This window comes from Pongo abelii, chromosome 13, assembly GCF_028885655.2.
Source record: "Pongo abelii isolate AG06213 chromosome 13, NHGRI_mPonAbe1-v2.0_pri, whole genome shotgun sequence".
NCBI classification, from domain to species: domain Eukaryota; kingdom Metazoa; phylum Chordata; class Mammalia; order Primates; family Hominidae; genus Pongo; species Pongo abelii.
This window is the reverse complement of record NC_071998.2, coordinates 118,992,999-119,016,440: the sequence shown is the minus strand read 5'-3', so window position 1 is coordinate 119,016,440 and position 23,442 is coordinate 118,992,999. Positions and strand designations below refer to the sequence as shown.

General features: G+C 49.1%; 1 protein-coding gene across 1 annotated transcript in view; it reads right to left on the bottom strand.

Moving 5' to 3' along the window:
- Positions 1-273: 273 nt before the first annotated feature.
- STXBP1 (syntaxin binding protein 1) overlaps positions 274-23,442 on the bottom strand; it is a 78,950-nt gene continuing 55,781 nt past the window's right edge. The window contains 9 exon segments of the mRNA NM_001133100.1: positions 274-2,196; positions 10,434-10,588; positions 12,764-12,849; positions 14,473-14,574; positions 15,938-16,047; positions 16,747-16,885; positions 19,056-19,136; positions 20,202-20,267; positions 22,411-22,471. Of these exon segments, the coding sequence (NP_001126572.1) occupies positions 2,114-2,196; positions 10,434-10,588; positions 12,764-12,849; positions 14,473-14,574; positions 15,938-16,047; positions 16,747-16,885; positions 19,056-19,136; positions 20,202-20,267; positions 22,411-22,471 (883 nt within the window). The 3' untranslated portion in view covers positions 274-2,113.

Sequence of the window (23,442 nt, the reverse complement as noted above, 5' to 3'; positions counted from 1 at the left end):
GACAGAAAAGCATTCTAGATAAGGAGAAACACGGTGGAAGAATGGCCTCATCTCTAGGCAGCGCCCTGTTGCTGCTAGGGGCCCAAGACAAGCTCCATGGCTAGTCCCCAGTGCGAGGCGGCTACAGATCTAACGGAAGCAACGGGGACCTGGGTCCAGAAGACTCCATGCCACAGCCAGGGGTGGCCGCCTCCTCTGCGATGAAGCACTGCGAAAGCTTTCTCCTTCCGTTGCCCAAAGGAAAGCCAGACTGGAGCCCCCTGGACACCGGGAAGGGGTGCTGATTTCTTTATTTATTAGACTCAAGTGCTTTAGTACAGAATGGTACAGAGATGATATATGTTTGTGCTTCAATACTTTCAAACACTGAGATTCTGATAATTTTAAGGTAAACAAGTTTCAAGACAGACTAGCTTTTTTAAAATATCCTTTTGATAAATTATTTTTATATAAATAACAGAGAAAGGGAAACCAACATCTTCAACAAACAAGGTCCTGAAGCATGAGCACTGTTTGGTCCGAGGGAGAGGACAGAACAAGCAGCGGGAATAAGACACCCGGCGCAGGTGCCTGCAGTTCCGTCCTAAGGAAATCAGGTCGTATAAGTTGGGAGGGAGACGGGGAGAGATCCGACGACTAATCTCAGTGCAAGGGGAGATTTCAAAGCTTTGAGAAGAGAACACCACAATGCAGCGAGCGGAGAGGGCGGGGAGCAGGCTCTGAAAGGGAGGCGGAGGTGGCGCCGAGCTCGCGTACAGCACTTTAAGAGGACATCACTAGACAAGTAATACACACATGGCCTGCAGGAGGTCAAGGGCGGCGAGGGGGCTGGGCAGGGGACATTTTTGTGACTTCCACTGTTATTATATTTCACAACAGCAGCAGCACAAATGGTGTGCTCACCACTGGAGAATGAGAGCTGCTGAGTCTTGAGGATGGCGAGACAGCCTTCCTGCATTTGCTGCTTTAGTTTCTGCTTTAGAGCTGAGTTTTATACAGAGAATAAAATGATCATCTTCTCTTACAAACACGATGATGTATGACCCCACACGACACAAGGTATTATGAAGTATCTGAAACTGAGGATAATCTGACTGAAGATGCTTGCTGAGAGGGTACAGGGTCTGTGTGAGTCCAACGGGCCAAGAACCTTCTCCACAGCCATAGCCCTCTGTTCAGGGGCCTCCAGAACCCATCTGTTCTGGTCCATTCCTGACCCTTGAACGAAGGCTGACTAGGGAAAATGAGCTGTTGGGATGATGCCTGGGGACAGAAGGGCCTGGGCCACAGGCTCCAGACTAACTGTTTTTCCAAAGAAATGGAGGCTTCCAGCGGGAGTTTGCTTCTCACCTGTCAGGGCACTGTGACTTACAATGGAGGACTTCCCTCGGGATCACAGCACTGTGGACACAGGCTGGGGAGGGGGCAGTGACAGGCTGTGGAGGAGGACGCTGGCCTGGCTTCGTGCAGACACCCCAGCCTCCACCCACAGCTGCACTACCGGGGGTATGAGACTCTGGGAAAGGCAAAGAGGTTTGTTCCACCTCGGACCTCCTGAGATATCCCGATTGTCACCTCCCAGGTTATTTGGATGAGAGCAGGCACTGAGGGGTAGGGACTGGAATGAAGATAACAGATTAGTCCTCAGTGTGAAATACTCCAAGAACACAGACATCTCTGTGATTCTCAACAAGGACAGGAACAACCCCAAACAAGGTTTTAAAAACACCCAAATTTCTACCGTTCCATACCCAAGCAATGTGCACATGTCACCCAGGGTTATGTACAAGGTCACAAATCCTAAATAACGAGGAGAAGGCGTCCATTCATCCTAACAGTCCAGAAATTTCTCCTGCTGTGCACCAATTGCACGTGAACTTCTCTTTTTAGGATACATATATAAGATACTCTTTTTAAAAAACACAATGCATTATTTTCTTTTGTTTCAAACGAGAAGAGGGCATCACTGAACACGAGAACGCAGCAGCAACAGTGCCAGCCAGGGCGTGCAGGGCTGGGGAGGCAACAGACGCAAAGGAACTGAGGCGGGCGGTGGTGGGAAGCTGCGGAGCGCTGTGGGATGGGGACGTGTTTTGGAGGGGCGACTTTTTTTTTAACTGCTTATTTCTTCATCTGTTTTATTCAGTTTCTTCAGTGTGTCCAGCAGTTTCTGTGGGGTGAGGATGTGCGTGGATCCTGGAGGAGGCAGAGAAGACAGTGAGCTTGCCAGTTCTGGTTTCTAACACTTCCTTTCCTGCGCTTCTTGATTCCCAGATCTGCACCCACCCCCCTCCCCCACCCTGGTCTGGGTCTAGTGGAAGCCAGGAGGGGAGTCAGGATTGGGGTTAGGGTCCCGTCGCAATAGGCCTGGGAGATATTTGGGGGCTGTGGATAAACAAAACACATCCTCTGGCTCAGGCAGGGTCCCAGGCTGCACCAAGGAACGAACCGCCTCACCAACAGGGTGCAGAGCCATCTGCAGGTGATGGGCAGCTGCGTTTCTAATTCACTCTTAAACTCCAGGTGAAGCCAGGGAGAGAAATTCCAAACATGGCAAGGGGGGAAAGGTTGAAAATGGGGTCAGAGTTGGTAGGGGGACCATGTGTGGAAAGCATGGTGCCTGATAGAGGAAGTTGATAGGCAAAGCCCCCTGGGAGAATCCACTGACCTCTGGGAGCCAGCCAGTTGGTACTGCCCTGGTGGGTGGGACCTCAGGTGTGAGAGGGAAAGGGCCAGGGGACCTGAGGTCTTACCTTGCAGAGACCGCGTATTGTAAGAGATTAGAAATGCTTGCAAAAATTTAAGCTAATGGAATTAGATATACTTCTACTGCAAAAATAAAAATAAAAATAAATGAAAGTCTTTGTCATAAGGAGAGAGAGAGAGATCTAGTAAGTGCAGTAAAAAAAGATGCATGGCTCGTGTGGTTTGGACATGGACTTAAACAGAACAGAGGTGACCGGGGTGGTGTGTGGGTGAGCATGAGGCCTGCACGCATGCAGCAGTGCGCTTCAAAGAAAGGTCCTGGTGGGAGACAAGAACTGAACAAAAGAGACCCGTACTTGAAAATGTGCCTCCCTGGAGATGTAGCAAAGGAATGGGCCTTCATGGGAGCAGGGGAGCGGAAACCATCGGATGCTGGATTTCCACCCCAAGGGCAGGCAAAAGAAGGCTTTGGCTGGCTCATTGGGCATGACTCCAATACCAGGGTCCCTATGCCTTTGACCACTAACTACTCGCTCAGCTGACCCAAGACTGCTGGAACTGCAGCCCTTCCTGGTCATTCCAGACTAGCAGAAACTTGGAAAGCCATCTCTGTTCTTCCAACATCCCTTTCTCTGCAGTTCAGGCCCCAGCTGCCCACTCCCGGCTGAGTGAGGAACTTGTTCTCGGCACGATGCCCTGTGCAGGGGCCTACAGGGGCCTGCGCTGGAAAGCTGACTCATCATTCTGCAGACCTGAGGCTCCTTCAGCAAATGCGATGCAGGTTTCAGGAGTGTGTCCCTGGGCTTTTTTATAGCACTCCTTTCCCCTGAAGTCCACTCATTTCTGTGACCTTACCACTCCTCCTGCTAGTCCTAAAAGAGGCCAAAGGCTGCTGTACAAATGAGGAGAAAGGACGCATATTACAAGGCTTGCCCCAAACTCTGAAGAGTGAACCATTGCCAGGATGGGGGGGCCCTCCAAATTGCAACTCCGTGTAGCCCACGTGTCCAGATGCTGAAAGACGGCCTCTCCTGCAGAGCGTGGGGATTCGCTTGGGAGCTTCCTCATTACAAGCAACAGCAAGGAGCGCATGTGCCAGAGAAAACGTCCCTGAGGCCCTCCTTAGCCATCCAAATGACTCCAGGAAATAAGAGGGCAGACTCATCTTAAAGGAAGCATCCGAAGGGGTTCCTCTGATCAGATGCTGATTCCAAAGTCCTCCCTATCTTTGCTGATATGTAAATCTAGGATTTGGGAGAGGCCAAAGAGAGGTTAGGGAATTAATGCACTAGAAGTGTCTGATATTATTTAATCACTGACCATTCATTGCTCCCAGTCTTGACTGAAGAACAATAATTCTAGGACTGAGTATTGGAGACAATCAGTGAAGCCTCAAAGACCATCGGCAACAGGCTCTGGCCTAGGCCTTCACCTATGTGGTTTCTTTAAGGGGACCAGACTAGCTGGTGTAAATGCTGATCATCAGAAAGCCAATTCTTCACACTCAGTCATCTGTGTTGTTTTAATAAATTGGTCAAGCTTTTCACCACCATAAACATTGCAAATTAAGCTGAGTGAGTCCATAATCCACATTTTGCACACGTTCTCATTTTGAATCCACAGATGGCTGACCATGTTGGCTTTCCAGAATAGAGCAGCAAGTGGGCCCTATTGCTCTGAGGGTCCTATTTAGTCCCTATAACTGGAAGATTATGAAATGTAAACAGTGGTCTCTAAAAACTAAGTTGAGGCCCATCTACCTGACTGTCTACATGTTTTCAAAGCTGTGGGCCAGACACCGCAAGCTCTGATGGGACAAAATCCTTCTTTCTACATGGACAGAATCTGAAAACCAAAAGTGTTCTTGCAGGCTAGCTGGTCCACATTCTTGAGTTTGGCTGAAGCAGACCTACTGACTCAGAATATGCAGGGCGGCGCCAGAAAATGTGTACATTTAAAGAGCAGCCCAGGTGAGTATGATCATCAGCCAGGTTTGGAAAACTGTGATCCGGCCCACCCCTCTCATCCTACACATGGGACACGTGAAGGCCAGAGCAGTCAGGTGCTTGCTCAGGGTGGGTGGCACAGACAGGCCCAGAAGCAGTGCCTCCAGGCTCTTGATTCTCGGGACCCTGTGGCCCCTGGGAGGGGAGGGGATGGGCAGATGGATGCTTGAATAGCAGCCAGGCAATAGGTGGGCTCTGAATTCAGATTCAAATCTGAGTCCCAAAGAAAAATGAAACGTACCTGACCCCAATCTGGAATGAAGCAAAATAATCAATATAAAAACCCACCAACTTTCTCCCAAGTGGCCCCCATGTACTACAAAGACCTGATCCAGTCTTCAGCTCTCTCGCATTTGCTTCTCACTGTCTCTTGGGCATTCCCCAAAGAAGAGTACTTTTATCATAAACTAACCAGAGCAGAGAGGTGAAAATCTAATCAAAAGATTTCATTTCTTAGACAATGTGGAGGGATGATTGGTGAGGATTTAGTGAGAGTTGTTGGTTAACCCTGACCTTGGGGGAGCCAGCCTCAGCTACAGGAAGGAGAAGAGCCGGGAAGACAGGGCATGGCACCATCACCCATGCACAGTGTCTGCTGAGAACCCTCTCATTTGCTGCAGGAAAACTCATCCTCTCCTAACATTTGCTGCAGGAAAACTCATCCTCTCCTAAAAGATATGTTGGGCTAGGCACAGTGGCTCATGCCTGTAATCCCAGCACTTGGTAGGCCGAGGCTGGGGGATAACTTGAGCTCAGGAGTTCAAGACCAGCCTGGGCAACATGTTGAAACCCAGTCTCTACCAAAAATACAAAAAAATTAGCCAGGCATGGTGGCACATGCCTGTGGTCCCAGCTACTAGGTAGGCTGAGGTGGAAGGATCACTTGAACCCAGAAGGTCCAGGCTGCAGTGAGCTGAAATCATGCCACTGTACTCCAGCCTGGGTAACAGAGTGAAACCCTGACTCAAAAGAAAGAAAGAAAGAAAGAAAAAAGACACAAAAGATATGCTGCCACGATACTGGACTTTAGGACACTCAAGTTTTCTGATGGTCTGCACTGTCCTGTACTTTGGTCACCTGGACAATCACAACAGAAGAGGGCAAGTCAGACCTTAATCTGCTTTCTGACCTCATTGGTATTAGGGCTCTGTGCCTTGCTTAACTGATTGCTCTAAAACCCAACACCACTCAGCAAATGATTTCAGAAGCCAGGAATATACGGAGTCTGTTTACCTTCTGTTTGTTTTGATGGCAGCTGAGACCTCTGCTGATCAAATATAACGCAAAGGAAAATACTCTGCAAAGGAGAAGCTTGTTCTGAAGCAGGGAAGCTCAGAACTCATCCTAGCAGGAGTCTTTGCAGTTTGAGTCTGTGATTCTTTCAGATCCTGCAAGTGGTCTGCTATTGCTGCAGACTCTACTGAACATTTGTCTTTCTAGAAGTCTTAAAATACATACTGCAGCAAATCCATGCACCTACCTGCAGTCTGCACACAGAACCAGATGTCTCTTATTTACAACCTATCAAAGTGCTTCTAAGGAATGATTTTTTTTTAAAACAATGGCTTTTATTCACCACCTACTGGCCTTGCTTTCTAGGGAGGGCCAGCCCAGGCAGGATGGGAGCTATAGCGTAGGGTTATAACCAGGTCCACTTTCTGGGTTCCCAACTACTTTCAGTTCCTTAGCACACTGCTGCCCTGACATTCATGTCAAGGAAGGGAGAGAGGAGGAGATAAACAGCATAGCCTCCTGTTCCTACCTTTAGGAGGAAGCACCATTTTCCTTACATACACAAGCAGCTTCTGATGTCACCTAGCCAAGGTTCTGAAGGGCCATTCCCCTGAGGCTCACCAGAGAGAGAAAGAGTGGGCAGGACTGCATGGTTTGAGGCACAAATCATAATCACTGAATATACAGAATGTCAGGGGTCCTGCGTGCCTGGGGGCACTGCGATCCAGCCTCCCTGTGCTCCTATGCTATGGCCAGAGAGCGAGGGTATCTTCCCACAGCCACACAGGTGCCCATGGAGGAGCTGGGGTAGAGGCCAGTCCTCCTGGCTCTGAGTCCAGGTTTCTCTCCACTGCTCACAGGGAACTCAGGCTCTGTGACTCACTGGGCCACATCTCAGCTCAGGTGAAGGGGCTTTTCCAGGGTCCATTGTCAATGATAGACACAAAGTCAGATACACAAAATATGGCCTCATGACGGAATATATAACAAGCTAAGGAGTCACCGATGTGATGATGGAAGCCTGCCATTTAAACACATAGGAGGTTCCCATCATATCTGAAGGATGGAAAGAGACAGGAGGGAATGAGGACAATTTTGAAGATCAAAATTTGGATAGTTGGCTGGGCATGGTGGCTCACGCCTATAATCCCAGCACTTTGGGAGGCTGAGGCAGGCGGATCACCTGAGTTTGGGAGTTCGAGACCAGCCTGACCAACATGGAGAAACCCTGTCTCTACTAAAAATACAAAAAAAAAATTAGCCAGGTGTGGTGGCGCATGCCTGTAATCCCAGCAACTCGGGAGACTAAGGCAGGAGAATCACTTGAACCCAGAAGGCAGAGGTTGTGGTGAGCCGAGATCATGCCATCGCACTCCAGCCTGGGCAACAAGAGCGAAACTCTATCTCAAAAAATAATACTACTAATAAAAATAAAAATAAATAAATAAAATTTGGATAGTCTACTAAGCAGACAATAGGTTCTGGGTAACAAGCTTGGTGGGAGACAGAAGATGCTCTCTAAAACCACACAGAGCATTAATAATAGGTTTATGCTGGGCACAGTGGTATAGGCCTATGGTGCCAGCTACTCAGGAGGCTAAGATAGGAGGATTTCTTGAGGCCAGGAGTTTGAGGCTGCAGTGTGATGTGATCACACCTGTGAAGAGCCACTGCACTCCAGCATGGGCAACATAGCGAGACCCCGTCTTAAAAAAAAAATACATTTCTACTGAAAGGCTCTCAGACCTTACCAAGGGACTTCAGTGGGAGAGAGAGGGGTATGACTACTCAACTCTTGAAAGGATCCACAGAATTAAAAGTAATTACTAAAAGAGCAAATGACTATTAAGTGCCATTTCCTGCAGAGGAACATGAAACAAAAGCTCTTCCCACTAAAGATTGGAGTTCCCCAAGCAGATGGCGGCTTGTGAGCCAATTACCCCTTATAACTTATTCCTTGAGAAGTGCCTGTCCTAGGAAAAAGTATTCACACCATCCGTCCAGCTGCCACTGACCTGGGGTCTATTCTACATTGCCTGCCAAGCTTCCCTCACGACCAGCCATCTCCACCACCGCCTGCCTTCCTGGACATGGTGTTCCCTGAATGTCCACTGGCCTCGCTCTCAGACCCCCACACCCAGCACAACCAGGACACTCTACATTCCTTGTGGGGGCCACAAATTCATCCCAGACCAGCAGGCTTGGGCACTGTGCCTCAGGCATCCCCCAAAACTTCAGCTCCCTCTCTGACAACTGTTCACAGCAGTCATTATCATTTTTAGTTTCCACCCAGCGGCCTGCAGGCATCTGACTGAGCAGTGCGGAACCCAAGGCATGAGTGAGCCAGCAGGTCGGAGCCCAGAGGGTTCATGGCAGGGCTGTGAGGGCAGCACTGGACACATTTTCAATCGGTGTTGAGAACTGCAAGCATTTTCTTGTTGAAACAAAATCAAATAAATAATAAACTAAAAAGGAAGAAATAAAGAAAAAGAGTGACGGAATAATCAAAGAAAGCCCTTCAGAGTGGAAGAGTTTCTTTTCTGTAATAAGCTGCTTTTACTTTGTTTCTTTGGCTCTCACTCCATTGTTGGAGCCTGATCCTCAAAAGATACCCTAGAGGACTCCCTGAAGTCGGGGTGTCTCAGGTCCATGAGAAATTTGGTGGGAGTAAGAATGTGAGTAGAACCTGTGGGAGAACAGAGGCCAGCTGACTGCTTGAACAAAGGTACGTCACAGGAACATGCCAACTTAGGCCTACATTTTATGCAGCCAATGAGGTATGAGAAAGCAAGACACACACACGTGCACACATGCATACACACACACACAAGCGTGCACGCACACACATGGTAGCAAGACGGCTGGCATGCACAAAGCAGGGGAGGCCACACAGCGGACGTCAGCTGTCTGCGCGAGGCCCCTCCATGAATCTTCATGGGCAACTTCGTACCCCCAGGTTCCCACCTCCCGATATATGGAACCTCAAGTCAGGTCTAAAGATGAAGGGGAAGATTTACACCCAAAGCCTGGCTGTGACAGCTTCTGTCCAGAAAAGCTGTGTTTGAGCTCAGAATTACTCGCTACATTCATGCAATACATATGCAAGCAGGGAGAAGAGAGCTTTATCACCGGGGCTACACAACAGAAGGGAAAAACAGTTATGTGGAGAGCTGGTGACCTGACACGGGAAGCTTGAGGGCTGCGGCGGGGAGGTACAGTCTCCCCACTGGATTGTGCTATCAGAGAGGCGGCTGACAGCCCCAGATCCATCTTGAAAAACCCAGAAACAGCCATGTGGACTGGTCTATGGAGTCTGCTCACTTGGATAGCTTGGGGGGGGGTGCTGTGACTTGCTCACCCCAAATAGGAGGTATAAAACCGCCACTTGTTATTCGAGATCATGACTGTGCCTGGGATTAAGACCAGTGGTGGGCACCTATGGGAGAAGGTCAGCGATGCCTTCCAGCTGGGGCAGCTCAGGGCCTCTCCCTGTCGCAGTTCATGTGTAAGTGGCCCGAGAGGCTACCTTGGCCCTGGAGAGTATAATTCCCCACTGGGTGCAGAGCACACCCCCTTCCAAAAGGAGGCCAAGAGCCCTGGCCTCACTCCTTGCTCAGCATGAGCCTGTTTCCACTGAGGACAGAGCCCAGCCAGGGTAGTGAACGTGACAGCTTCTTGCCAGACAGTGTTGAGAGGGACTCCCAGGCTGGCAGGTACCCTCCATTTTGTTAAGGGCAAAACAGGACAAAAAGGGAGGCATCTGGAGAAAGCAAGACTTTTCTTAACTCGTTCATCTTCTTCCAGCCCTAAACATCATAGAAGCCCCCAAAGGCACGAAAAAGGAGAAAAGGCTCCTGCTGTGTTAAGCTAGCTCCTACGAGTTGCTTCCTCTCTTTTGGAAAACGAACAGGAAATACGAGAAAGGGCATGGCAGACCTAGAAAGTGGTTAGAGGTGGCTGGGGGAGCCCTGGGCAGAGTCTAGCAGTCAGGCAGTAGTTTCAGGCAGCACCTGCTCACAGCTGTCTGTCCATCTCCACCTGACAGGGCAGTGATTGACTGCCATTCACTACCCATTCCTGCCTGGGCATGAGGCCAATGCCAGGAAACTGACAGACCTCATCTTGGGCCTAGCTCAAGGCTGTGAATGAGTATGACTGATCCCGTTTTGCTGAGTAAGGAAATGGTTGGAGAGCTCGAGCCACTTGCTCAAGGTCCCCCACTTGCAGTTTGCAGAGCAGGAATCTGAGCCTGAGTTTGCCGGACCCTGGGATCAGGCACTTCCTACCTCATGAGGCTGCCTTCCATTGAGAGACGCAGCAGGACAGACCAAGGAGGGAACCCTTTGCCCCTAGCTTCTGCTGTCCACAGTTACCCAGAGACTAAGTTTTGTGGGTCAAGGGAGTCTATGACAGAATGAGACACCAAAGCGTGGAATGGAGTCGAGGTGCGATGCGGTGGCGCCTTCTGCTGGAAGCACGGCCACTCACCTATCAGCACCTCCCACTTTCCGTTGGCCTGGGTCACCTCGTAGGCGCAGCGCATCTCATTCAGGCTCACACCCCCAAGGATGAAAATGATGAGGCGGGGGCCACTGCGGTACTCGCCTGGGGCCTTGTTCTTATGCCAGTGCCCATAGCGGGCGCTGAGAAAGAGAGAGAGAGAGAAAGAGAGTGTCAGTCAGTTTATCTGCACTCACGGCATCTAGTGCTTCATACCCCAGTGGATTGTTTACATATTAGGTCTGTACACTTGTGCCCCAAACAGAGTAGATGCTTAGTGAGTGCTGGCTGAATTTCACTGCAATGCAATTTTCAAGTGGTTTGGTTCCCAGGAGAAGAGTCACTATGAATGCCTGTGCTGCTGTGACCTTGTCACTCTTAGAAACATGCAGGCAACAGACAGGATCAGTTCATCTCTGATGTTTGCTGGGTCAAGTTCTGTAGCATCCCCCTGCTAGAGGCTCATGCAGACGTCTACCCCAAGTCACGCATGCTTCTGAGCTTGCCTGGGACGCTCTGCTGTCAGTGCACAGTGATGACAGTCTAAGATTTGCCTTCAGGCTGGCACATAGATCCCCTGAAAACATGTACTGAGTGAGTGCCTCTTGGAGGCCAGGGCCTCCCCAGTACCACATCCCAAGGAGACACAGGCCTTGACCAAGAGGTCATCATTGAATGGGGCAGGTGGGGGAAGGAAGTGAGCCCAAATCCTGGTCTGATGAAGAGCTCTGTGCTATAGGGCCAAGCACAGGGAAGCCCTGGAACCCTGTCCAGGCACCACTGGGGAGGCTTCTCCATCCCTGAGCTGCCTCCTGGAAATCGCGGCAAAGCCAGGGAGGAAGAGTACTTCAGTGGCAGGGCTGCTCCCGGAGGGGCCTCCCTCTGTCCCTGGGCTTCCTTCAATAGCTCTTTACCTTTGACTGAGAAACAGCAACAAATGGGTTGTTCCCAGGTTAAGAAAATGAGAAAAATGAGATGAAAGGAGCAAGTCCTTTCTGGCCACTGCAATGCATCGCCTTTCTTCCTGACTCATGATAGCCTTACAGTCACCTTCCAAACCAGGAAGACGCTTGGGGCACCGTTTGGGCCAACAGAGAATCTCACAGTCGCTTTCTTTCCTTGTGCAATCATTTGATATCCCATTCTCATCACCCAGCCTGACTGTGGTGCTACTTGGGATTTTGTATTTTATGCCATATTTGGCAATAAACGTTTTACCTCTGCTGCCAAGAGAAGGGCTGCACAATGACACAGAGGCCACCACAGGCCTCTGGCTCAGCTGAAGCCAAAAGTGAACACAGAGAGAGGAGACGCAAGAGAGAAGACAGGCGGGGAAAGCAGGAGAGGAGGGACAGAGATGTGCACATCCTGGGGTGCTGGGGTGCCAGGTGTTGCACAGCTGCAGTGCCAGGGTCGCCCTCTCGAGCTGCTAATTCTACCATCCCGAGTGTGTGCTCAGTCCTGACTGTTTTCAGGAGCCACTGTGTGGAGAGACCACGTGTGTTACCCACTCGTCAGCTGGGGGCCATGTGGGCTGCTCCACACTTGGACTGCATGAGTAAAGCTATGAACGCTGATGTGCTGCAATTTTAAACAGGGTGGTGAGGGAAGATTGGAGAAGGTAACACTTGATTAAAGACCAAAGGAGATAAGAGGCAAGCCATGCAGACATATTTTTTCTTTGTCTGTTTGAGATGGAGTCTCGCTCTGTCACCCAGACTGGAGTGCAGTGATGTGATCTTGGCTCACGGCAACCTCTGCCTCCCGGGTTCATGCAATTCTCCTGCCTCTGCCTCCTGAGTAGCTGGGACTACAGGCGTGAGCCACCATGCCCAGCTAATTTTTGTATTTTTAGTAGAGATGGGGTTTCACCATGTTTGCCAGGCTGGTCTCAAATGCCTGACCTCAAGTGATTCACCCGCCTTGGCCTCCCAAAGTTCTGGGATTACAGGTGTGAGCTACTGTGCCCAGCCCATGCAGACATATCTGGGGACAGATAATTTCAGGCAGAGGGAAAAGCAAGTGCAGTGGTCCTGAGGCAGACGTAAGCCTGACTGTTTCGAGAAGTGCAAGGAAGCTGGCACGGCTGATGCGGAGAGAGCGAGGGAGGAGGTGTGAGGGATGAATCAGAGAGGAACGGGATGCTGGAGGGGGAAGGGCCGTGGGACCACTGTGCAGACCTGGCCCACGCTGCAGCTGTAGGGAGCAGGAGCGAGAGGGCTCTGGTAGATCACACAGCCGCACAGAGGGTCTGCCGCAGAGCTGACATCCAACCAGAGCTGGCTCCCCTCTGTCCTTGCTAAGGGATTTTCACCTACCTGACGGCGGTGGTACTGAAGGAGGCAGAGGAACGGGTAGAGATATAAGGGTAGTGTTTGGTGTCAAGTTTGTCCTCAATAGTGTCCTAGAAGGAAAAGAGACAGATATTAGCTTGCCATTTGTCTGAAAAGTGCTCATGGGAACCAAGGCCAGATGATCTGTAGAACATGTCACTTGGCAAAGCCATGGCCAGGTTTGCAACAACCAGAGCTCCCTTCCCTGCGGCCAGAGGTGCCTAGCACAGGGCTCAGTTATAGCAGATGCTTTGTAACTGGCTGCTACACTGAGATAGCCTGCTTTTTAAGAGAAGTTTTTCTTGCTTCTCTTCCAGTTTATTCACTTTCATAATCTATGTGAGGTTTTATAAATGATGCATTCTGTCCAATAAATTCCTGATACTTGCCATCAGCCTTGTAGACACCAGGCACAAGCAGTGTCTCTCCTGCACGAAGAAGTCTTACCCCCTCCGTTTTTCAAGTGTCTAATTATCTGGTGGGTGGACTCTCACCATCTACCTCCTGCTGCCTAGAAATCCACACTCTTCTTTACAGCTCCCACATGAAGCCTACACATGTCTCTTTAGGGGATCGGAGAGGAGGGGGAGCAAAAGGGAGCAGAGAACAAAGGAGGGAATGAGACAGAGGGGTTGGCTATCCCAAGAAGCAAAGATATATAATTGGTTTCTAGATGTTTCATGTTCATCCATCCTTTTAGTTTGTGGATTTTAAAAATGGGAGCTGACTCACTCTATATATTTAAAATACACTTATATTAATGTACAATTCAATAGTTAATTCCTGGGCTGCCAGGAATTAACTAAGGGATCCCGAGAAAAACCCCTTCATTCTCTAGACCCCAGTTTTGTTCACCAATCAAGTTGGAAAGATCTAGTGGTGAGGGATTCTATGCAGGGTCTCTTCCCGCAACGAGAGAAGGGAGTGACCCCACAGGGCTACTGTGGTGGCCACCACCTTATACACCTTCCAGCCAACAACTGCAAAAACACCTGCTGCACTAGAGGCTCTGTGCAGATGACACAGCAGCTGAGGGGACAGGACCAACAAACAAAAAGGCGACCCGAGGCACCAAGAGGCACATGTGCACTAAGGAGTCCAGGGCAGGCCTCTGTGTGCTGAGTGGTCAGACAGGTGGGGTGGCAGATGGAAACGGTGAGATTCAAGAGGGGCTTTGATGGAAAGCAGCGTCTGGGAAGGGGAGTGGAGGGGTGAGAACATGCCAGGCAAGGGGCTGCTTTGGCCAGAGGAGCAGAATCCGATTTGCTTGTGTGTGGAGGCTCAGGTAGGGAAGAGCAGGAGGAGGGCAGGGCAGGGCAGGCAGGGCCGCACTGGGGAGGTGTGCTGAGCCACTGCACCTGTGTGGAGATGTGATGTCACTCATCTGACCTTTGAAATGCACTTGGACCCCTCTGGATGCGGCACCCTAGAAGGGTCTCTTATTATAGGAGCTGAGTCCTCCAAGACATAACGACAAATAGATCTGGGGCTGTGCTTCACAGTCTCTCAGCTCTTCATAAACCCCCAGGGCAAGGGGCGCCATGAGGGTCGAAGGAGGCCTGGATGCGAATCCTCAAGTGGAGGCAGTATGCGTGAAGTCAGCAGCACCTCGCAGCAGGTGAAGCTGGAAGCATCCAGGCTGACAAGCCAAGGGCCCTGGGCCTCGTTCTTCCTCCCTGTGCCCCAGCACTAACCTCCATGATGTCCTTGATAATCGGAGTCCACCGTGAGAGCTGGTAGGTCTGCTCGCTGATGCGCTCCTTCCGCTCTGGCTTGCTCCGGCGACGCAGCGTGGACTGCATGCACACACACACCAGGTTAGAACTTGAGTCAGGGCCACTTGGGCCCTAGGTGACCTCTGCTACTCTCTGGAAATTCTCTGAAGGACCCCAGAGGCAGCACTGGCAAAGAGTAATGGGGGGGGGATGGTTTTCCATGGAATAGCCCCAAATGTGCCCTTTTGGGAACCTGGAGCAAACTTGTTCTTTAGTCATAAAAAGGCCGGATTTGGTGGCTCACACCTGTAATCCTAGCACTTTGGGAGGCTGAGGTGATCGGATCACCTGAGGTCAGGAGTTCACCACCAGTCTGGCCAACATGGCAAAACCCCGTCTCTACTAAAAATACAAAAATTAGCTAGGCGTGGTGGTGTGCACCTGTAATCCCAGCTACTCAGGAGGCTGAGGCAGGAGAATTGCTTGAACGTGGGAGGTGGAGGTTGCAGTGAGCCAAAATCTCACCACTGCACTCCATTCTGGGCTACAGAGTGAGACTCTATCTCAAACAAACAAACAAAAGTCATAAAAAGGGCAAACATAGGTCAAGTATCTAAGTGCCATTAAAAAAAAAAAAACTCCAGGCAGTTGAAACAGTAGTTTGCTGCCTATCAGAGGAGGGCATACTGCTTGGAGCATGCCGTATTGGATTTCAGCAGCACGGTTGCACTGAATGAATGCATATCTCCATTCTCATTGTGATCCCTCTTGTGAACAAGGGTTTAAAAATGCCAAACTCCTGCTAGTTACAGGGCTATGGTCTGGTGGCACTGGAACAGTTTTGTCTATAAGATTCCAGAGGGAGAATATTTGCAACCCTAGCTTTGTTAGTGCTGTGCCTATAGAAGACAAGCACACAGTGGGGCTGTGACATGCAAGGCTCATGGCAGAGTCCTTTGCAAGGGTCCCGGAGGCTTCACCCCACCTCTTCTAGAGCACATCACGTGGTCCAGGTCTCCCAGACAACCTGCCCTGACTTGGCTCTGAACCAACCCAGTGCAGAAGACTCAAAGGTGGCCAAACTGCTAGCTCTAAGTGTCATATTCTCATCTTGACAGGGGACGCTGAGGCTAAGCTGTCCAAAGGTGAGGCCAGACAGACCCTGAGACAAGACAGATAAAACGGCAGGGACCCCTGTTATGGTTTGGTTCCAAGACAGCTCAGCTTTCACAACTGTGAATGACTCACTGCTGTTGAGGTCTAGGTTCTTGGCTTTGTGTCTCTGGTTTATATATAGCTTTACACCTTTATCCCTCTGACTCCGTGTCTCTCTCTCTTGACGTATGAGTGTGTATCAGAGGATGCTGTATGTCAGTCAGAGCAGAAGCAGACAGATCTGCCAGCTCCCTTCCCGCCTCCCCCGGAACCTGAGCCGGCCTCTTACATCGGTGACGATGGGCACGCCGAGGTGGGCCATGTTGGTGATGATCTCACTATCCTCCGGGGGTATCTGGGCATGCTGGATCAGTTTGTTCAGGTTTTCCTCTGTGATGCCTGAGGACACAAGACACCCAATCACCACACACAGCCCCCATACACCCAATGGGACAGGCCGGATGGTGGCCCTTCTCCCCTCAGGGTTAGTGGACATTGCTCCTCTACCTCATCAGATTCACTATAGGTGGGGACAACATGAGGATCCCGATTCCCCTCCAGCCACTCTGCCTGAGTGAGGACCATGAGCAGCTGCCACCATAGTCTGTGTTTCCATCTGCCCCCCGGCTTCTCAGCAACCCCTGCCCACCCCCACCCTGAATCAAAGTCCAACTGGACAAGAGTCTTATTATCTATCTTTTGTACAATGGACATTCCTGGGCAACTGTGATTGAACTGGGTAAAAGACATTTCTTTAAAGGCAGAGATTACCAATGTGATGCAAGTTAAAAATATCTGATGGGCATAGCTCTGGTAAACTGGCCACAAGGCCAAGCAGCTTTCCCTCTCTCCCAAGCCCTGTCCTCTTCCATCTACTCCATACCATTTATTAACTCTACAATGACCGGGGGACATTCAGCCTCTAGCTGCAATGATCTGACTACACTGCATTTCCCCAAAAAAAGGGCCCCTAGGATCTTCTTTTCCTTCCCCAGTCCATGTCTTTTAAATGACTTCTCTACTTTGTTTCCTCTTTCTCAGTTATCTCAGTTTCCCCAAGACAGGGTCTGTGCCTTCCTCTAGGTCCCACAGCCCTACCATTCTTTAAAAAGATGTACAGAAGGATGATGCGGATTTTGTCGTAAGTGCTGACATTGGCGTCCAGCAGAATGGGGACGATGGCTCGCATAGGGTCCTTGATCTTCTCTCCCTCAGCATCTGTGCCCATGGCCAGGTCCTAAGGAAAACATACCTCATTGGCTCCATCTCTCTGGTGACAGTGTGGAGGAACGGTAGCTCTTAGGAAATTCAGGATCCACAAATGTCTAGAACTGCCACCTTGGTTGGGGAAGGTCTTAAACAGGTGCTTCTATTCCTATAATGCACTGTAGTTAGCAGGAGTGTGATCAGCACTGTCTCCCACAGCATCAGTGAGGGTGGATAAAAGCCCTGAGTGCCACTTGCCCAACAGAAACCACAATGATTTACCATCTTGTTTTAAAGTAGGCTGTTCACTGTAAGTGAGTGCCAGTGTACTTGTGCCAGCTTCTCAGATAAAGACTCAATCCTGGCTGGGGGCGGTGGCTCATGCCTGTAATCTCAGCACTTTGGAAGGCTGAGGTAGGAGGATCTTTTGAGCCCAGGAGTTTTGAGACCAGCCGGGGCAACACAGCGGAGACCTCATCTCTACCAAGGCATGGTGGCGCATGCCTGTAGTCTCAGCTACTCAGGAGGCTGAGGCAGGAGGATTGCTTGAGCCCAGGAGTTCAAGGCTGCAGTGAGCTATGATTGCACCACTGCACGCTAGCCCGGGTGACAGAGCAAGACCCTGGCTCATTAAAAAAAAAAAAAGACTAAATCTTGGTAGGCCCTCTAGAGGTACAAGGCCCTGTGAGGGAGCGGGGCTTAAAGGGATGTGCTTCCCTCCCATGAAAAGTGCTGGGATTTTAGGATGCCTCCGCATGGATAGATTCTTTCTATTCTGCTTCCCCTCACATTGAAGCACATGCTTTTTGAGTTTGAACTGCTCCAGGGTTTTAATGTGTTTTTAATCCTTCTACTATGTTTCATGAGTGAGGAAGGGAAAAAAAGAGCCCCCAAACCAGCAAATCCAAACCCTAGGAGATGAAGGGGAAGATAAGGGCTGAAAAAGAACTAGACATGAAAAAGAGTGAAGTGAACACAAGAAAATAGGTATGACCTATTTTCTAGATGGTCAGGTTCTTTTCAAGAGGACACCTTGTGTTTGCTATAATCCCCTGTAAAACTGATGGATTTTAGTAGGGCTGCTTCCCCTTATAAAATATCCAATGATACAGGACAGGGCTTACAATCCTAAGCTGAGCCTGTCACACCAAACCAGAGGATTGAAATCTTAGCTTCACACTGAGATCCTGAATTGTTTTTTTCTATGAAAAGAGGCCAAGCTGAGGCTTCGGAATCTTATTAGTATTATTTTTGAGACGGAGTCTCGTTCTGTTGCCCAGGCTGGAGTGCAGTGGAGCAATCTCAGCTCACTGCAACCTCCGCCTCACGGGTTCAAGTGATTCTCCTGCCTCAGCCCCCCGAGTCGCTGGGATTACAGGCGCCCACTACCATGCCCAACTAATTTTTGTATTTTTAGTAGAGATGAGGTTTCACTGTGTTGCCCAAGCTGGTCTTGAACTCCTGACCTCGTGATCCGCCCATCTCGGCCTCCCAAAGTGCTGGGATTACAGGCGTGAGCCACCACGCCCAGCGGCTTCAGAATCTTTTAACATCCTCTCTTCGCTTAGAAGTTGAACCATGGTTTTATAATGTTGAAACCCTTGAAGAATTAGGATGAATCTAAGCCAGGATTAGTGACTCCACAAGACAACCTTGAAAAATGTCAGCAAAGATTTCCCTTTTGCAGATGAAAAAAATGAAACACAAAGAAACAGGCACATCAAATAATCAGTGACAGAGACAGAACTCAAACCCCAAATTCTCAATTTACAATCCTAATTGTGATCAGGGATGCTTTGGGCAAATTTCTGATCACTACTGCTCTACCCTCTGTCAGCCTCGAGGTCTCCAAAGCTGGTCTGGCCATGGCAAGAGTAGAACACATTCAGAATATAAAATTCTGCCAGCCCTGTCAATGTAGGGCTCAGAACCCCACACATCTTTCTTCACTCATTCCAGGGAAAACAGAGCCTTTCAAAATAGGCATGCAGAATCCAAACGGCACAGCATTCCAGACCAATCTAGTCCCTACCATGGACAGTGGAACCGCACTGGCTCCAGAGTTGAGACAGCACGATCTAGCAGGCCTTCCCGTCTCTATTTCCTATGATTCTGCAGGATGTTCAAGGTCAGATGTTAAAATTCTGCTGGGTAAATAGGCCTGGCAAAAACTTGCCGTGGCAGAAGGAAGAGAGTCCTACCTGCTCCACTCGGCAGAGTTTGTCTACGGTGCCTTGGTAATGCTTCATACAGTCCTCAGCAAGGTGCAGGTGGGTGGAGTACTAGGAAAAAGCACAACAGTTTGTGACCAAGGGACTAATCACGGATGCATGCAACATCTACTGAGCACCTACTATATATAAAACACCACTGGGTACCAAGGAGTCACTAGCCTCAGAAAGGAGGTAAAAAGTGTGTACAAGCGGGTACACAGACATCACAAAGTAGAAAGTGTTACATGTCAAAAGAGAGGGACAAACCACATTCTAAAAGAGTTAAGACGAAGGAGAAATGCTTTATGAGAGTAGGTGGCACCATGGTTTTTTTTTTGAGACAGAGTCTTGCTCTGTTGCCCAGGCTGGAGTGCAGTGGTGCAATCTCAGCTCACTGCAACCTTTGCCTCCTGGGTTTAAGTGATTCTCCTGCCTGAGCCTCCCGAGTAGCTAGGATTACAGGCACATGCCACCACGCCCGGCTAATTTTTGTACTTATAGTAGAGATGGGGTTTCACCATGTTGGCCAGGTTGGTCTCGAACTCCTGACCTCAGGTGATCTGCCCACCTCGGTCTCCCAAAGTGCTGGGATTATAGGCGTGAGCCACCACGCCCAGCCAATGATGGTTTTATTACTACACTGTGTCCGCAGATTCTCTGATGCTCCTCCTTTTAGGAGCAGAGCTTCATTCCCTCCTTAACTGCAGGGTGCAGTTAGTAGCTTGCTTCTGACAAACAGTGTGGAGGACGTGATCATGCATGGCATCCAGGATCAGGACATAAAAGGTATTGTGACTTCCTCCTAGCACTCTCTCTCTCAGACGGCTCACTCTGGGGAAAGCCAATGGCCCTGTTGGGAGGATGCTCAAGGAGCCCTGTGGAGAGGCCCATGTGGTGAGGAACTGAGGCCTCCTGCCAACAGCAAGGGAATAGGAAGGAAAAGATAAAGAGGAGAAAAGAAAGTGACAGGAAATAAGGTGCCTATCCCAGCCTTTCATTTCTTTTCTAATAAAAATTGAAGATGACTAAAAATCTGTGAATTTCCATGAATCAATTAGAGTAGTAGGGCTTTGAGAAGTCTTTTTGCAGCTGTTTCTACTCAATGATTCAAACACAGATTTGGGGCTGCCATACCTTGCTGAGTTCTTTCTGGTACTGAGGCATCTTCTTCAGCATCTGGGACAGGTCCCGCATGGTGGTCTGTAAGGGAAAGGAAAGCACATGGTGTCACTCTAATGGCCCTGATGTTAGGAGGCTTTGCAAGTCTTGTGGGCACAGGACAGGACAGCCGCCCACACTAGGGTTCCCAAGCGCACACTCCGTAACACTCAAAATGAATCTGTGAAACACAAAATCATGTGTGTTTAGATTTCCAGGCCTCTGGCTCAAAAGTTTTTTTGATCCAAATATGATTGTCTTACAGGTTGGGAACTGAATTCTGAAGTCTAGCAGTTACATTTTATTCTATGCTTACTGGACTAGAAAGCTGTTGAGAGCTAATTCTTGCTGAGGAAAAAAAAAATCCTTCTATTCACTGCTTTTCTTCTTCCTCAGCTCAAGCAGCCTTAGCATCAAGTTTGCACTTCCTCCTGGCAGAAAGACTGTGGCTACGTGGACAGGAGGAGCACAGGGAGGTCAGAGAGGGTGGGAATCTGCACCCGATGGGCAAGACAGGTCTGTGTGCTTTCTAACTGTGTGGGCTATCTAATCCCATCCATTTACCCAACAAAAATTTACTGAATTACTACTATATACCAGGAACTATTAGGTGCTGGAGATACAAGCATAAAAGAAAAAAAAAAAGCTCTAATTCACGGAGAATCAGAGCATCCAGGAGAGGAGCCAAAGCACTGCAGAGATCAGGGCCCTTCAAGGGGACTCACCAGGTAGTGTGGGTGCACGTGGCACAGGCATCTGCCTAGTCTGGGTAGGGACCTGGGGAGTGTTTCCCTGAGGAAATGATGCCTGAGCCAAAGAACCTGGCCAGGTCTGAGGCAAGAGGACCCTGGCATGGCTGGAGCAAGGAGGCAGGGCAAGAAGGACAGGGGCAGAGATGAGACCAGAGAGAGGCCTGTGGGGCTGATGATCTGGGCTTTGGAAGTGGGGTGTGTGTGTGTGTGTGTGTGTGTGTGTGTGTGTGTGTGTGTGTGTGTGTGTGTGTGTGTGTGTGTGTGTGTGTGTGTGTGTGTGTGTGTGTGTGTGTGTGTGTGTGTGTGTGTGTGTGTGTGTGTGTGTGTATGTTGCAGATGGGAGTTATTCTAAGGGGAACAAGAAGTCCCTAAATGGTTTTAAGCAAGCGAGTAACACAACCAGCGTTGTATTTTGGTAATTCCACTTCCCTTGACGAAGACAGGTGTGCCACCTGTGATAAACAGGCAGGATATGGAGAGGCCCAGGTAAGGTAGGTTATAAATTCTAATTTCACCACAAGTTAAAAAAAGGTCTCACAGTTCATTCTTCTGGCTTAAAATGAATCATGATCCAAAACAGTAAATATTAACCCTCAGAGTAACAAAAAGCAGTTCTCTGTAAATATCAAAATGTAGGGGCTCTGGATCTATATCTTTTTTTTTTTTTTTAAGACAGAGTCTGACTCTGTCACCCAGGCTGGAGTGCAATGGCGTGATCTTGGCTCACTGCAATCTCCACCTCCCAGGTTCAAGCAATTCTCCTGCCTCAGCCTCCCAAGTAGCTGGGATTACAGGTGCCCACCACCACACCCAGATAATTTTTTGTATTTTTAGTAGAGACAAGGTTTCACCATGTTGGCAAGGCTGATCTCGAACTCCTGACCTTGTGATCCACCTGCCTCGGCCTCCCAAAGTGCTGGGATTACAGGTGCAAGCTACCATGCCCAGCCTGGATCTGTATCTTAAATGTAAAAATGGCCAGACATGGTGGCTCACGCCTGTAATCCTAGCACTTTGGGAGGCCGAGGTGGGCAGATAGCTTGAGGTCAGGAGTACAAAACCAGCCTGGCCAAGATGGTGAAACCCCGTCTCTACTAAAAATACAAAAAAATTAGCCAGGGGTGGTGGCGCGCATCTGTAATCCCAGTTACTCAAGAGGCTGAGGCAGGAGAATTGCTTGAATCCAAAATGCGGAGGTTGCAGTAAGCCAAGATCCTGTCACTGCACCTCAGCCTGGGAAACAGAGCGAGACTCTGTCAAAATAATAATAATAATAATAAAAGCAAAATAAAAATAAGGCAAAATGATGTAAACTAAGAGAGGGATATGACCTTGCTAACCCACTAGTCCTATTAGGAAGAGGCAGCTTCCCTGCTCTTAGAGAGAAAGCAGGGACTAATTTACTGGGCATTTGAGCACTGGCATGGGTTTACCTTCTCTCCAGTATTCATTCTCTTGCTAGAAGAAAAATCTTTCAGAGACCGGGTGACTTCCCTGGAAGATAAAAGGAGGCAGCTAAGTTTCACAGCAACACCATGGACCTTGCTATGGATGCTATAGGAGTCATGCAATTTTTCCTTTAGGAGTATGTGGTGAGTTTTCCTGCCAGTAAGGTATGCATTTCAAGTTATTTTTGGCCAGGTGCGGTGGCTCACGCCTGTAATCCCAGCACTTTGGGAGGCCAAGGCGGGCAGATCACCTGAGGTTGGGAGTTTGAGACCAGCCTGGTCAACATGGTGAAACCCCATCTCTACTAAAAATACAAAAATTAGCTGGGCATGCACACTTCTGTAATCCCAGCTACTTGGGAGGCTGAGGCATGAGAATTGCTTGAACCTGGGAGGCAGAGGTGGCAGTGAGCCAAGATTGTGCCACTGCACTCCAGCCTGGGTGACAGAGCAAGGCTCAGTCTCAAAAAAAAAAAAAAAAAAAAAGAAAAACAAAAAGAAAAAGAAGTTATTTTCTAAGAGAGAAGAGAGACACATAGCTTTTCTAATTAATATTTGAAACCAGTGGTCTCCAGAGTGGGGTGTACCAGATTATTCAAGGAGAAAAGAGAAGAAAATATTAGAATATCTACTTATGTTTATTTTACCTCATTCTTTTCAAATTTATATTGGAATATAAATAGTGAAACATAATTCATGTTTGAAAAATATACAAACATATATTTATGTTGTAAATACACATATTAGTACAATAAAGCATATTTTAAATTCATAAATACATTTAATTTACTGAAATATGGGTTAATATCTTTTTTATTTTTTGAGATGGAGTTTTGCTCTGTCGTCCAGGCTGGAGTGCAATGGCGCAATCTTGGCTCACTGCAACCTCCAACTCCCGGGTTCAAGTGATTCTCCTGCCTCAGCCACCCGAGTAGCTGGGACTATAGGCGCACGCCACCACGCTCAGCTAATTTTTGTGTTTTTAGTAGAGATGGGGTTTTACCATGTTGGCCAGGC